Genomic DNA, 17,109 nt, shown 5'->3' on the forward strand with positions numbered 1-17,109 from the left:
CGCTTTTATGTTCTCCTGATTGATGCCATTTCAGCAGTTATGGAAAATTTTTGTGCTTTTTCTCTGTAGATGTTCCTTTTGCTTCGTTCCCTCTTTCATACTTCAGAGACTTCGGATACATGTATATTTAACCTTTGATATCATCCCAGATGCTGTTTATATTTTTTTCATTTTCTCTGTGCTTCAGTTTGGGCCATTTTGATTGATCTGCGTTTGAATTCACTGCTTTTAAGTTCATCCAATTAAATTTTCATTTCAGATATTCTTTCATTTCCATTTGCTTCTTTCAAGAGTTTCTGTGTTGAGAATCTTTATCTCTTCATATATTTTGTCCATCTTGTCCTATAAATTATTTAGTACATTTTTAATAGCTTTTAGAAAGTATTTACTAACTTCAGCATTGGGTTATCAGTTGGCCTTATTCTATGGATTTTTTTCTCTTATGGGTCACATTTTCCTGCTTCTTTGCCTATGTAGTCATTTTTTATTGTGGATGATACATGGTAGAGACTCTGAGTTCTTTTTTTCCCCCCGTTTGAAAAATATTGAGTTTTGTTTTGACAGGCAGTTAAATTAAGGACAGATCACATTGATTGTGTGGAAGCTTGCTAGAGCTAGTCTACTTCCATTTTGCTTTTAATCCTAAAACATAATGTTTATTCCTAGAACATGGCTCATAGTCCTTACAATGGAAAGCCCAAGGTGTTTTACCATTACCTTGTGAGAATTAAGCTTAAATTCTGTCTCTACAGCCCTAGGTGGCTGCTGAAATTTCTGGTTGGGTCTTTGGCTTTCCATTTGTTCATTGCACAGGGTTCCTTGGAGTTTCATCGTCCTAGACATGTGTATTTAGGAGTGAGCTAAGGAGTTGAAGTGTGTTTCTGTGCAGATTTGGGAGCTCCTTTTCTTTGTCTTCTTTCTTCCAGGGGTTTTTCTGTAGCTGCTTTGGCAGCTTTAAGCTCCCAACCTCATGTCTCCTCAGCCCAGTAATAGTGTTGCTTTTAGTTTGAGTTTCATTTCCCTGTGCTCTTTGTAAACTGGGACGTGCCCTCAAAGGAAAAGCCTAGTAAATGCGGCTCTGCTCCAGTGTGCCAGCTTCCTTCAAGAATCTTGTCCCCACCAGTTTCTGCCTGCCTTTGGTTTCTGTCTGATGCCTTCAGACATTTGTTTTCTGTAATTTGCCCAGTGTTTATAATTATAATCACCCGGAAGATTAGTCCAATACAACCTACACTGCCATTTTCCAAAATTTCAGAGTTTTAATAAACTTTAGGACTTCGGTTGTCTGAAATTGTCATGAAGTAATCAGATGCCTAAAATACATGTTTGTTTGCTTGTTAAAATTGTTAAAAATATTCTGTAATAAAACAGAAAGTTTGTATTTGATGTGATTTTAACTCTGTTAATATGTATCTATGTAGATGAAGATTAGAAGAAAATCTAACCTGATTCAATCAATATGTCCAAAAATTTGAGTCAGTCAGTAGAATTTGAGCACTGAATATTTGATATAAAGGAATTATTGCTCACTTTTTTGGTGTGATGATAGAATTGTAGTTATGTTTTTAAAAAACATAAAAAAATAAAGACGTAGACGTAGAGAATGGACTTGAGGACACAGTGGGGGAAGGGGAAGCTGGGACGAAGTGAGAGAGTAGCAGTGACATATATACACTGCCAGACTTAAAATGGATGGCTAGTGGGAAGCTGCTGCATAGCACAGGGAGATCAGCTAGATGCTCTGTGACGACCTAGAGGGGTGGGATACGGAGGGTGGAGGGTGGGAGGGAGGCTTAAAAGGTAGGGGATATGGGGATATGTGCATACATATAGCTGATTCACTTAGTTGTACAGCAGAAACTAACACAACACTGTAAAGCAATTATACTCCAATAAAGATGTGAAAAAAACTTTAAGCTGCTTCAAGAAAGGAATAGCTTATACTCCTGAATCTCCCCCAGCATTGAGCATAGCATTGCGCATATTTTAGGTTAAGACCTTAGTTAATGATGAACTAACCTTGAGTTACAGAGATTTTGCATAATAAATTATGCAAATTAAAATAAAATTAAAAGAGACCTCATCTTATAGAAATATATACTGAAATATTTGTTTAAAATGAAATTATATGCTATCTAGGGTATGGATAGGGCCATAATGAAATAAGATGGGTATTGAAGCTGAGAGATCTGTACATAGGGTTCATTTATTTTACTTACATATATATTTGACACTTTTCATAATAAAGTTTTTAAAAATTATTTTTACACTCAGAATTAAAGGTAAAATCTAAACTTCCTCATAGTTTTTTTTATATTTATTTACCAGAATGGTAGCTGAATGGAGGTTGTCTCGCGGTGTTGAAGAACAGACACAAGCTTTCTTTGAGGGCTTTAATGAAATTCTTCCCCAGCAGTATTTGCAGTACTTTGATGCAAAGGAATTAGAGGTAATGAGTTGTTCTTTCCTCTGCAGCATGCTGGTAAATAATGCCTTCAGGTGCCTGTTTTCAACTCACTTTACCATCTTTCCAATGGCAAAAGTATTTTTTATTCTGGCAGTATGTTTCTGAAGCATCCCCAGAGGTTAAAAGAAGTCCATAATTTATCCAAATATATAAAGCGTTACCAAAAAAAGAAAAGTATTAGAACCTCTATCCAGTGAGTGACTTATATACCTGAATATGTGTATATATGACACCAATCATGGAAACTCAGCTTTTACAAATAATATAGATAAAATTCTTGATACACAGTTTATAAGCCAAAGCCTCCTGATTAAATTTTTGAAAGTTGTTTAATACTAGTCTTAACTATGTCTAGCATTTTTATATAGGTTGTACGGTTACCTAAAGAAACCATTTGTCTTTTTCATCCCTAAAGGTTCTTTTATGTGGAATGCAAGAGATTGATTTGAATGACTGGCAAAGACATGCCATCTACCGTCATTACACTAGGACAAGCAAACAAATCATGTGGTTTTGGCAGGTTTGTCTCAGTTTCTTTCTTTTGGAATACCGTAATTTTTGTAGAAATTGCTTACCACATATGGAAATGAGTCACAGAAAAAGTGTACCAGTATGTTAAGGATCCTCATTCCATTCTATGCATTACAATAAATGAATACCGATTATAACAGCATTCTTTCACTATTGCCAGGTAAGCAACACACACCTTGCACCGTTGCCCAGAGTATAAGACAACCCCAGATAATAATATTCCCCTGCATTTGATCTAAATGCTTTTGGAATTTGGTAGAACTATCTGAAGTATGGTTTTCATCATTCATAGCTCATTAAGAATTATTTAATGTTTAGAAGGTGTAACTTAAGCGAGAGCCTTGGTTTGGAATCATAATGGTGTCTCTTCACAAAATTTCTGCTATAAGCACATGAAAAGTTGCTCAGCATCACTAATCATTAGAGAAGTGCAAATCAAAACCACAGTGAGACATATACCCATTAAAAGGTGGCTATTATAAAAAAAAAAAAGAAATAATCATCCTTGGTATGGATGTGTAGAAATTGGAACTCTCTTGCGTTGCTGCTGGCAATATAAAATGGTATACCACTGTGGAAAACAGTTTGGTGGTTCCTCAAAACGTTAAACATAGAATTAATATGGTCTAGCAATTCTACTCCTAGGTATACCCAAAAGAATTGAAAGCAGGAACTCAAACAGAAACTTGTATAACTATGTTCATATCAGCATTATTCACATTAGCCAAAAGGTGGAAGCAATCTAAAATGTCTATCAAGAGATGATTGGATAAACCAAATGTGGTATATATATATATATATATATATATATATATATATATACACATATACACATATACACAGTGGAATATTGTCCAACCTTAAGAAGAAAGGGAGTTCTGACATAGGATACAACATGGATGAACCTTAAGGATATTATACTAAGTGATATCACCCAGGCACAAAAGGACAAATATTGTATGATTCCACTTATATGAGGTATCTAGAATAAGCAAATTTGTAGAGACAGAAAGTAGAATAAAGGCTACCAGGGACTGGGGAGAAGGGAGGCAGAAGCAAGGAGATAAGTTTAATGAAATGAGTTTTTGTTTGATATAATAAAAAAGTTCTGTAAATAGTGGTGATGGTTACACAACAGTGTGAATGTACTTAATGCCATTGAATTGTACACTTAAAATGGTAAATTTTTATGTTAATGTATATTTAACCACAGTAAAAAAAACTTTTTAATGCCTTCTAATTATGTAAAGAAATTTATGTAAAGAAATTCATAAGAAGCTGAGGTGACTGGGCTTCTGTAACAAATACAATTAGTACAGTAGGATAAAAATTCTTTACAAAAAAATCATTTGGCTGAGACAAAATTCTTGTGCTACAGGCTAGAAAGAATTCCCTAGACACTTAATGTTTTGAGTCAGAATTGTAGGAGTTAAAAGCCACATAATTCTGGCAACACATAGCTACACCAAAACATAAAGAACACTGAGAGAAGAACATTACTGGGATATATCTTGGTCAGAATTTGTGAGCTTGATTTCATTTGTTCATAAAACCAAAAAGTCTGTTCTGACTCAACCTCTTTGTCCTTCGTAACCACATGAATTTCTGTAGGACAGGCAGATCTAGAGGGAAAAGGAAGGGTGCCCTAGAAGAGCTAATCTTGAGACTGCATGAGTAAGGAGCTCTTGGGCTCTTTTTTTTCTGTTTCCCTATAAGGATGTGGTACTAGGATTGGTATAGGGGAAGGTTGGTAGGGCTTTTGACAAACATGGAGAAGCTCTACCATCCACAGTGGTGGATTCAGTCATTTTCCAGTGCATCTGACACTGGGAGTTTGGTTAAGATTTGAAATGATTTTTTTCTTTCTTGTTTAGTATTCTGAACGTCACATATGACCTATGTATCTCTTTAAATGTGCTTTTAACAGTTTGTTAAAGAAATCGATAATGAGAAGAGAATGAGACTTTTGCAGTTTGTTACTGGAACCTGCCGATTGCCAGTTGGCGGATTTGCTGACCTCATGGGTATGTCAACAGGGTCACTTTTCCTATACAGAAAATTGTTTATCACACTGCTGTTATATTAACGTGTATACAGTGTATCAAATAACAAAGACAAGTATATTTTCTTAACTAGACACAGTTAACCTGGATTTGTGTCAGCTTTTAAATCACTTTGTAATCCTTATCTCTAGAAGTTTTTAACTCTTAGGCTAGACCCCATATTTTAACTCAGTAGGATAATGGTCTTCTATATATGTAGATGTTTCTTCATTCAGTCATATGGCAAACATTTCAGTGTCTCCTATGAGAGACACTACTATTTGTATTATATTTTAATGACTTGTTTACCACTCTTCCCTGTTATACCTGGAGCTCCTTGAGATATAGATCCATATCTTCATCTTTTTATTTCTAGTGCCTAGTACAGTGCCTGTCACATAATAGTCACTGATTAAATTGTATGTTGTTTTGAAATGAATGACCTTAAGAATATTTATTTTGTGACTAAATAAGTAAATTCAAGTCTTCCTTTAACACCAACACTATGCAAGTACCATAAGAGGATAGAAGTTGTGATCCCTAAGTCTGTTTCAGCTGGAGAAGAGAGAGTCAGAATTAAAGAATTAAATAGGCAGTTCTGGATATAGTGTGTGGAACCAGTTCAAGACTTTAAAAGCCAGACCAAAAGAATTTGGACATTACTTAGGGTTTTGGAAGCTATGGGAACTTGTTGAAGACAGGTGAACTTGCTGAAGCTGCCTTTTAGGAAGATTTGATAGTAAGGTATAGCATGCAGATGGAAGAACCTGGAAATAGGAAGAGTGATTAGGGCAATGATAAGAACCTGATCTTAGGAGATAAAATAGGGATGGAAAAGAAGAGAGAAATGCTAGAGAAGTTCCAAAGGTAGAAATAGGACTTGATTAGAAAACAAAATATAAAGGAAGAATGTTTACCATGTTATGAAACATGGAGAAGTTGTGAAGTGTAAAGAATCTGCTGAGTTTAAGGTGACTATCAGGCAACCAAGTAGAAAATCTCAGTGAGGGGACAGTTTTACAGGTGTTGTTAAAGCACGAGTTTAGAGGTAACAGTAGAGAGAGAAAGTAGACTTATAAGAGCAATGAAGCAGTGACATTTGAAGCTGTGAGAATGGATGGGCTTATGCAGAAATAGAATACAGAGAAGAGTAGAGATCTGATGCTTAGAAACATTTAGGGGTGAGACATAACTAGCCTAGAGACAGACTTAAAGGAGAGGCCAGAGAATAAATATTTTAGTCTCTCCGAAGCAATATAGAAGGGAAGTTTTTATCTAGTGCTACAGAGAAAGAAGTCTCAAAAAGGATAATTTGTAAGTCCTTTGAGAATGCTCTGTAGTTTGAAAAAGAAACCATGTTGGCGGTTGGAGAGGTAAGGAATAGTGACCAAAATGAAGAAAAAACTGGTACAAGCTCCTCAGTATAAACTGGAAATCTGATTATTAAAAAAACAAGAACTAGGTCTTCTCTTGGGAATAATATTTGGGGTTGGATGGAGCAGTCTAAAGCAACACAAAAGGATACCTGTGGAAGACAGACAGTGAGATTGTGGTTCATCAAATTTTAGAGGACATTGGTTTAACCTTCCATCCACCCAATGTAGGAAAAGAAAATTGTAAGAGTGATGTATATAACAATTTAATCTGGTGGTTCTTGACCTTATCAGATCTAATATCCCATTTTTTAAACATATTTATAATATCCTCACGGAATGAAGTTGGTAGATGTGAAATAACGTTATCTACAATCTCCAAAAAATACAGATACATAACACTAACTGTAATATAAAGAAGAAAGTTTTAAAAAATTATTTATAAAGAAATAATATTTATTTCAATACATGTACGTTTGGGAAAAACTCTATTAGAAGACACAAAATGTTCCTATTTAGAAGAAAAGATTTGGGCTTAAGAGGTCAGAAGCCCTTCTGTATAAGAATCACTGGAATATGAAAGAACAGATAGAAAAGGTAAGAAATAATAAATAGACAAATATAAGAAAAAGAGGGAAATAATCTAAGTGAATTAAGGATAATATACCTGCTAGAATAAATTATAGCTGATCAAAGTAGAGAAAAATGAGGTAGATCTTATTTTAAAGTGTAGTGTCTAATCACGAAATTCCAGTATAGGCCAAGGCTCTGATATGTACAAAAGCCTCAGAGACCTTTTTAAAGTTGAAATAGGCTGAAAAATAGGAAAAGAGGTGCAAGAGTCTATCTGGAAGTTGTTTCGTTTAGGGACAGTGTCAGAGTAAGATTGAAAACAACAGGCAACCTGAAATTAACTTCAGTATATAATGTTTACAACATGATGTCTTACAATTCCATAAAACTTTAGAAAGCATCCAGGGTAATAGTATTGATAATATGACATATTTGTAAAATAGCCTTTTTCAATGAAATTCACTAAAATCCTCCATTTCATATTTCTCTATTTTATTTAAAAAAATTTTATTTTTGTCTGCGTTGGGTCTTCCTTGCTGTGTGCGGGCTTTCTGTAGTTGCAGTGAGCAGGGGCTACTCTTCGTTGAGGTGCATGGGCTTCTCATTGCAGTGGCTTCTCTTGTTGTGGAGCACGGGCCCTAGATCTAGGCACATGGGCTTCAGTAGTTGTGGCACGTGGGCCAAGTAGTTGTGCTTTGCGGGCTCTAGAGCCCAGGCTCAGTAGTTGTGGTGCAGGGCTTAGTTGCTCCACGGCATGTGGTATCTTCCCGGACCAGGGCTCGAATCCATCTCCCCTGCACTGGCAGGTGGATTCTTAACCACTGCACCACCAGGGAAGTCCCTCTCTGCTATGTTAATGTTTGATTCTAAGTCTATTAAAAGCAATCCAGACTCTACTATTACATACTAATTAGCACTATTAAACGAAACTTTCCATCTGTGTGGTTAGAAATGCTGTAATATATTGAGAGAATGTGCCAGTACATAAACCATTTAATAATTTCACCCTTAATTATTTAATCATTTTAACTATCCTTTTTCGTAATGACCATATCCTATGTTACTGGGCTTTTTGCATAACTACTTGTGAAAACACTTCAGTGTGATTAGATACAAAAGTACTACCACTTTATATTTGCACTGGGTTTAGTCAGGTGGGACATGAGAAAGTTCTTTGGGTATGACTGTCTTACATATGGCAGAACAATAAGTGTGCCTGGCCCCTTCTTATTTAAAAGTCCAGTAGTATACTAGTCCTTATGACCACCAGTAAATGCTTTTTAGGGAGCAGTAGTGACCTTTTTAGAAAACCAGTGCTTAAAGATAACCATTAACAGCTGACTCCAGCACAAGGTAAATGAGAGGCAAGAATGGGGTGTTAGGTGTGTAAGGGTCTGCCCTGTAGGACCTATAAGCACAAGCATTGTTAATATTGAATTCACTAGGTTGTTTACATTTTCTAAAGTTTTAACAATTTTCTGTTTAAATCAAGTTTTGTAAGACAGTGAGCTGTAGTTTCCCCATTGTGTTTAAAACTAAAATTAAGCTTTTTATGTGTTCTCTTATGTGAGGTATTGTTAATTATAGCATTCTGTTTTTCTGGATAAGGAATACTAGATAAAAGTGCATTTTCTCCTCTTGGGCATACATTAACAATGTGGTTCTCAAACTCTAGCTCTCAATCAGAATTGCCTGGAAGCTTGTTAAAACACTGTTGCTGAGCCTCACCCCCAGAGTTTTTGATTCAATTCAGTAGGCTTGGGTTAGGGCCTGTGGATTTGTGATTCTTAACAAGTTCCCTGGTGATGCTGATGCAGCTGGATTGGTGATAACAATTTGAGAACCATTGCACTATCAAACTGTTGATGATTTCACTTTTAGGGAGCAATGGGCCACAGAAATTCTGCATTGAAAAAGTTGGGAAAGAAAATTGGTTGCCTAGAAGTCATACCTGGTAAGTAAAATCAGAAAGATTCAGTTATATGTATAACTGAATCACTTTGCTGTACGCCTCAAACTAACACAACATTGTTAATCAACTATACTTCAAAATAAAAGAAAAATTAAAAAGAAAAAAGAGTGTAGAAAATAGCTTTTTCCCATTTATCCTGTATATACTAAAACGTTTTAGAAATTAGAAATGAAATACTTTCCCCATGGTATTGAATTATTTTTAATAGCTTTGGTGAGACATAATTTATGTAACAAAAAACTTACCCATTTTAATTCAGTGATATTTAGTAGATTTTCAGAAAAGTAACCATCACTATAATCTAGCTTTAGAGTATTTCCTTCACCCCAAAACAACCCCTGTTGCCATTAACAGTCAATCCCTCCCCCCACCCCGAATTTTTTTTTTTTTGAAATGTGATATTTAGAAAACTTAACTTTTCTCTGTAGGCAGAGGAAGAAATCAAGTCTAGATAGCTGTAGGGAGAGCTACTCTAACATGGTGACAGAAATACTATTTTCTTATTATAAATGTAGTTTAACCACATTTCCAAAAATGTACAAAACTAAAAACAAACCCTAATCTTAAATACAATATATTGGAATTCAACCTAATGTCAACAATAGTTGAACTTTATTTTGTGGGACATTTCAGTGGTCATATATATACCTTGCTGGATATTTGTTTATTTTCCCTATCTACCCTTTTTATTTGTTTTATTGTTTGCTCCTTTGTATTTTCATACATGTGGCTTTTTAAAAATAACAGCTTGGCATGTTTGTTGAAAATCAATTGACTGTAAATACATGGGTTTATTTCTGGATTCTCTATTCCATCGATCTATATGTCTGTCCTTAATGGCAGTAACATTGCCTTGATTACTGCAGCTTTTCAGTGAGTTTTGAAATTAAGTATGCATTCTCCAACTTTTTCAAGATTGTTTCTGCTCTTCTGGGTTCTTTGGATTTCTATATGAATTATAAGATCAGCTTGTCCATTTCTGCAAAGAGGTCAGCTAGGATTTTGATGTGAATTGCTTTGATCAGTTTGGGGGAGTAAGGTCATCTTAACAGTATTAAGTCTTCTGATTCATGAATATCAGGTGTCTTTCCATTTGTTTAGGTGTTTAACTTATTTCAACAATGTTTCATGGTTTTCATTACACAAGCCCTGCATTTCTTCTGATAAATTTATTCCTAAGTATTTTATTCTTTTTGAAGCTATTATAAATGGAATTGTTCTCTTAATTTCATTTCAGATTATTCATTGCTAGTATATCGAAATACAATTGATTTTTTTACATTCATCTTGTACACACACATATATATATATATATATATATATTTTTTTTTTTTTTTTTTTTGCGGTACGCGGGCCTCTCACTGTTGTGGCCTCTCCCGTTGTGGAGCACAGGCTCCCGACGCGCAGGCTCAGCGTCCATGGCTCATGGGCCCAGCCGCTCCGCGGCATGTGGGATCCTCCCAGACCGGGGCACAAATCCGCGTCCCCTGCATCGGCAGGCAGACTCCCAACCACTGCGCCACCAGGGAAGCCCCATGTACACATATATTTTGATTTGATCTTTTCTCCCTTTTTTTAAACTTGGAACAGATTGTGCCATTACATTATTGTGAATAGCTTATCTCAGTCACACATGAAAACCAGCCTCATTACTTTTTCAAGTTCCATGTTTCCATTTGTTCATTTCCATAACCGTAAATTTATTTTCCCTTTGTGGATAGCATTATTTCTTCTGTTGCCAAACATCTACCTGCACCTTATCCTATAAATATAGCAGAGGACCAAGGCTTTAGGGCAGATTCACTACCTGTTACCTTGTGAAGGTGTTCTTAATATGGCCCAAAATTAGAAGATGCCTTTAAAAACTCACAGCTAAGAATAGGACAGAGAAATTCAGTCAGACCAACATATTAGAGCCGAAAACTTTTTTATTCTTAATGGGGTATACTTAAAACCTTTTGATAAGAGACCTATGACTCACAAAGCCTGAAGTATTTACTGTCTAGCCCTTTACAGCAAAAGTTTGCTGACCACATATAGATTAGGGTGGATGGGAAAGCTTGAGAGGAGTAACATTTTACTGAGTACCTGCTGAGCACCAGTACTGTGCTATATATATGCTTGTTTATTCTTCACTCTATCCCGAGAGATAAATATTGTTGTTCCCATTTTACCAAAGAAAAAACCGAGACTCAGCAAAGTAAAAAACACATGCTCAGGGGCCCAGTGACAGAGCTGGGATTTGAACCTAATTTTGCCTGGCTTTAAAACCAGTGTTACACTGCCCATATGATTCTTAGTATATTTCCTTTTCTCAAGCTAACAATTCTTACTTTTAGTTTTAACCGCCTGGACCTGCCACCCTACAAGAGCTATGAGCAACTGAAGGAAAAGCTGTTATTTGCTATTGAAGAAACAGAAGGATTTGGACAAGAGTGACTTCTGAGAGCTTGCACCGCCAAAGGACAAGAACTTATTTGCAATGTTTGTCCTTTTCCTTCTTTGCCTATTGCACATCTTGTAAAATTGGACTGTGACTGTTTAGAGAGTTACCTTGAGTGTAAGTAAATTAATGTTATCGTTGAGACTTATCTCCCAGTGATTCTGGATTTCTTCTCAGTGTTCCAGAACTCAGATCTGCAAATGACTAGTCAAAACCATACTTAACATGGAATTAACACAAAAATGAAATCTGCCTTGTCTTATTCCACTAGATTGTTTCCTTAACAAAAATTTTGTATATGTGTATCAGAAGTCTCATTTGGGAGTAGGGTTTTTCCTTTTAGAGATTCTGAAAATATGCAAGGAAGTCCCTTGGTAACTAAAATATGTAAGATCTTCCTGTTAAGCCTCATGGTAAGAGGTATTTGTTTAAAATAGCCCAGCTTCTGGGGATGTGAGCAAACTTCTGGCTTGTGCTCTCCCTCTTATTTCAGCCTGGCCTGACTGTTGTTTTTCCTTTCCGGAGCATGAAATCCATGCATCATTTTGATGTTATCTCTAGAAAGGAGAGATGTGAGACTCTTGTATCTCTCTACAAAGTAGTTTTGTTAATTTGAATTCAGAGAGAAGTTGGTCCCAGCCTGCAAATGACTGCATAACTCTCTTCATTTGGAAGTTTGTTGTAATTGCCTTGCAAATACTAAACTTCACAAACAATATTAACACTATGCTTCCTTCACTGTCTGTATAAAAGTTAACCTAGAATTGGAATTAATTTAGCTGAATTATTTGAAGGCCATCAACAATTTTTATATGTTCCTGTATATTAATTGCATCTTTATAATTTTATCATAATCCAGCAACTTCAGTTACATTTAATTATTGCTAAGGAGTTCAAGTTATAACTAGAGTGCTTTCTAATCCAAGTAGAGGTCAATGAAACATCCTGTAAAATTACATTTTCATTAGGGAGGGAGAGCTGTGGTACTGGCTAAAAAGAAGGGAGTAATACGTTTATTCACAATACATTTCTAGTAACCACAGAAATGTATTCTGTATGTGAATTAAAGCTTTTTAAGTTGATAATTTCTCTGACACCTGTTAGAGTAGTTATTTCCATTCTTTCCCTTGTCCTGATCTGGATATTCTGTTCACCTCTAAAAATTTTAACAGGTTTTCCCCATGACTGTTAGATTGCTCTGTTAGTAACTGATTAATGAATGCACTTTGACCTTCTCTGTGGGAATTTTTTTAACTTAGCCTGTTTAGACTCTGTCAGGATGACAGCTGTCAGAGGTTTGACTTTATGGACAGTGGGGAGGAAGCCAAAGCCAGCTGAGTGCCTATCATAGCTGAACCCTGAGGACAGCCTCATAACTCATGAGATAGGGACTTTGGCAGGTTTCAGTACCATAGCATGAACAAATAGCATTGAGCCAAAAATCAGCAGAGAATAGCAAACCCCTCTTGTATATGGAAAGAAAATGGGGGTTTTTGTCCCTAACTACTCTTCCTTTTACATCTTGGAAAAACAACAAAAACACTTTGCAACTTGTGTATCTGTACTCTAAAACACTGCCATCATAAAGCATACTTGAGTGAAAGGGTTGCCTCATCCAGAAATCGTTAGTGTAAAGGGAGAGATTGGGCTCCCCCCAATCCTATCTTTATTTTGATTTTATTCTACTTACTCTAGGAAAGGTAGTACAGTCTCTAAGCCCTAGTTGTTTTCAAAGTAGTGACTCTGCCTTTTTGTTGGTAGGGGGCAAAAAACTCTTGCTTTGTCTTACAGAGCGAATGTCTGCCAACTACCCATTCGTTATATAAGTCTGAATTTTGGTAATATATGGCTATGGAGATTAAGCCTTCTATAAAGACTTCCTATTGAGGCGAATGCTCACATTGAAATGTAGTTACCTACAATATTTACTAGAGATTTATGAGATTAAATTAAGAGATAATGTAAGAAAGTAGACTTTTTTTGTTCTACATAATGCTTGATGATTCATTTAGGGACCTAGAAATATTGTTCAAAAATGTATAAATATCATCCAAAAGGCTTTCTGCCCTATATTTTTAAAATACAGAATAGTTATATTTGAAGTAGTCCTGGCCCTAGTTCTATAGGGCTTGGCTATTTAATATTTTTATGGAAGAAACGTTTAGTTCTGGAAAAGGTAAATGCTTGTATATATTTTTGCAGCCTGGGATCTTCCTTACTCCATTTCTTCCTTTAATTTAAATGGCCACATGTATATGTCTTTCCCTGCTGTGTTAGGAAAATGGGGGCTGGATATCCCAAGAATCAGAGGTTATATAAAAATACTGCAAATAGACAGCAGACATAAATATCTACCAAATACTATCTTAAATTTTGGTCCAAATTGATCATTTGGAAATAGATTTATTGTAAGTGTTTAATTAGAGCGATTTCTTAAATCTGAACTAAATTGCTTTTAGAGTCCTTTTTTCTTTGTAAGCATTGTAAATGCTAATAAATACTGTTAATTTTTTTACTGCATGTTATGTTGAAATAAAAACAAAGTAAAATGAGCAATTGCCTTATTCTTCTGCTCTTTTGGGAGGCTGGGGAATGCAGCATTTCACATAATCTGGGTCTGGAGGGAAGGACCTCACTTGTTTCATCAAATAGAGTGATTTAAAACTGGTCCAGCAGCTCATAATAATGAATTACTGCTCTGTCTTTTATGATCTTATATCAGAGTGCAGAAGAATGTAATTTCATAAGACTTACAATAATTCTATTTAAAATTCAGGTACTAGTTTTTCATCAGGAGATTGACATACCAATGTCAATTCATCTGAAATTTTAGTGAAACACGACTCACCTGCCCAAAGAGGTCTCATCCTAAATGAACTATTTCAGTCAAACCCTCTCTGCTACTTTTTATTTACCTGGTTAATAATCTGAAATGTTATTAGGGATGACTCATGGAAATAGATTTCTCTATTTTTATATCCCTCCTTGTTTTGGATGTAACTCCATCCTTTTAAACTCCTTTAGGTTAACTACTTCTATTTAATATTATTGGCATCTCCAGCCCCCCTCATTTTTTTGTTTTTCTTTTAGAGTTATTTACAAAATTATTTGTATATATGCTATGCTTTCATTAACCAAAAATGGAATGGCAGCGCTGGATTGTATATTACTGTATTGGAGTTCCTTTGTTTTCTTGAACTGTAATTTCAAACACTCAGGTAACGTTACAAACACCACAAGGAGTGAAGTGCTCTTATAAAGGTCCTGCAGGGGGCTGCCTCACTTGCATTTCCCTAAAAGTTGTAAGACTGTTTACAATTAAACTTTTTGGTCCTTCATTTGCACACTTTTCTTTTAGTCTTGAGTAAGGTTTTCCCCACTTGCAGGGAAGCCGCCTATGTGAACAGGTCGTATAGATTTCTGGCCCTCTGCTTTTGTAAGTGAGCAGGTTACAGCCTGTCTTGTACTGTGGAGTAGATAGGAAAAAAACTAGAAAGTCTCAGGTGAGACTGTATTTAGTGCCTATGTTGAAGAGAACCAAGGTGAAGACATCTCCTTTTCTGGGACAACCAAGGGTTTCCCTGAGACAGGATCCCAGCCATAGGTGCTCAATAGAAAATTACCAGCTGGCTACCAAGACTTTTTCTTATTAGGAAACCAAGTGATCATGCTCTTATTCAAAATGGATCCAGGGGAAAGATGCTAAGGGAGGTGGGTTTTTTTTAAATATCCTGATCTAACAGTGACTGGAGGACAGGTTCCTTCCAGATCCTGCAAAGTGTAGGCCCTATCCTATTTATTCTGTCCTATATAAGCAGCTAGAAAGCTCTAGTTTTCAGCGTGGCTAAAAAAAAGAGGGGAAGACATGTTCCCCCCAGCATGAGGAAATCTTTCATGGGAAAATAAGTAGTTACTTTTACTGACCATTTGGCTGTCCAGCCCCAAACCCTATAAAACATCAAACTGGGACTCAGCTATGGCTGACTGGCTGCTATTTTCTGGACTTTTAGGAAGGGTGTCTCACATTGTGTAACTCCAGAACAGAAACTGCTGTCAATCGCAGCTCATTGGTCAATTCCCATATGTCTGTAGGGCTCCTTTGTGGTCAGGACATTTAGGGGAAGGATCCACGGGAATCTTCCAGGTCTTCAGTGGAGACCTAGGAAGGACAGTATTGGTCCCTTATGAACAGGTTCCCATTGAGCAGAGATGCTGTGGCCAGGAGGGTTTCCTCAAAGAAATTCACAGGGAAGGACCCTGAGAATTTTCAGTCACACCTGCAGATCGCTGAAAATAGCCATGCTGTTATTTTCCTCATTTCTAATTCAGACCTCTTCTATTTATCTTCTCTATCCTAGCGACCAATATCACACCTATATTTACTTAGTCCAGGACAACTGTCAACATTTATTACTATGTCGCAGACAATCAGATATGCTACATGCACTGTCGGTCTTCCTGGTCACTTTCAGAGAGGAGTGATTATCTCTATTTTATAGAATAGAAAATAGGCTCAACGTAATTGAGTAACTTGAAGTGTCCACAGCTATTAAGTGGCAAGAGTGCAAATTGGAATCCAGGACTGTCTGATTCCAAAGACTGCGTGCTTAAATGTTTTGCTGTACTGCTACTCACAACCAGTTCAGCTGTTCCATCTAATTGGCCTCCAAATCCTATCGAATCCATTTCCAAAACTTCTTTTGAATCACTTCTTTCGGAGCTGCCCGCAGTACCACAGCCCACATCCATCATCCCTACCATGGTTGACTGTAGCAATTTCTTGTCATTGCCTCCATTCTCTCCAGTCCATCTGTGCTGCCTCAGAATGATTTGTGGAAGAGTTGTCTCGTGGTTCTCCCCTCTTAAAATATTACAGTGGTTCCTCCATTGCCACAGAATAAACTCCAAAACTCATAAGCCTGTCACTCAAGGCCCTGACTACTTCCAACTCCTCAGTTCTTATTCTGGCTCCAGTCACATGAACTTCTTGCTTTTGTGATTGTGATCTTGTTCAATTCATTCACCCCCTCTCAGTCTGTTTCTCCATATGTAAGATAGTGGTGATGACCATCCTGTGCTTATCTCCCAGGATATTTTGAGGTCCAGTCACTGCAGCCCTTCTTCCCCTTGCTAAACGCTTTTATAATGTTTCCAGATTCAATAATCATTTCTTTGTAATCAATCCTTTTTTTTTTTAACTTTACTTTGAAATAATTTTAGACTTACAGAGCTGTTGCAAAAAAAATAGTATAGTACAGAGAACTCCTGCACACACTTCACCCAGCTTTCCCCAATGTTAACATCCCATATAACTTGGTACAATTATAAAAACTTGACATCGGTAAAATGACACTAAACTACAACCTTTATACAGGTATCACCAGTTTTCCCACCAGTGTTGTTTTTCTCAGTCTCTTCCGATCTGTGACAGTTCCTCATTCAGACCTTGACATTTTTTGAAGAGTATTTATTGATCTGGCACCTTGTAGAATGTCCTAAGTTTGGTTAATGTTTTCTTAAGGTTAAGGCCATGGATTTCTTTTTGTGAAAAACACCATAGAGGTGGTGTGCCCTTGGTGCATGATATCAGAGGGCACATATCAATATATCCCATTACCAGTTGTGTTAACCTTGATACACTGGTTAAGATGGTGCCTGCCAGGTTTCCTCACTGTAAAGTCACTATTCAATCCTCTTAATATGCAGAT

General features: G+C 36.4%; 1 protein-coding gene across 13 annotated transcripts in view; it reads left to right on the top strand.

The window, feature by feature from the left end:
• The window catches only part of ITCH (itchy E3 ubiquitin protein ligase), a 115,113-nt gene extending 101,160 nt beyond the window's left edge, over window positions 1-13,953 (top strand). For 12 of the 13 annotated variants that reach the window (XM_089896742.1, XM_089896743.1, XM_089896741.1 and 9 more), the window contains 5 exons: window positions 2,329-2,449; window positions 2,883-2,987; window positions 4,926-5,022; window positions 8,868-8,940; window positions 11,298-13,953. In XM_089896742.1, the coding sequence (XP_089752868.1) occupies window positions 2,329-2,449; window positions 2,883-2,987; window positions 4,926-5,022; window positions 8,868-8,940; window positions 11,298-11,397 (496 nt within the window). In that variant the 3' untranslated portion in view covers window positions 11,398-13,953. The other variant, XM_089896733.1, reaches the window with a different exon arrangement.
• Window positions 13,954-17,109: the final 3,156 nt, after the last annotated feature.

This window comes from Delphinapterus leucas, chromosome 15 (genome assembly GCF_059928025.1).
Source record: "Delphinapterus leucas isolate spDelLeu-1000000601 "Yukka" chromosome 15, BTC_Dleu_Yukka2, whole genome shotgun sequence".
NCBI classification, from domain to species: domain Eukaryota; kingdom Metazoa; phylum Chordata; class Mammalia; order Artiodactyla; family Monodontidae; genus Delphinapterus; species Delphinapterus leucas.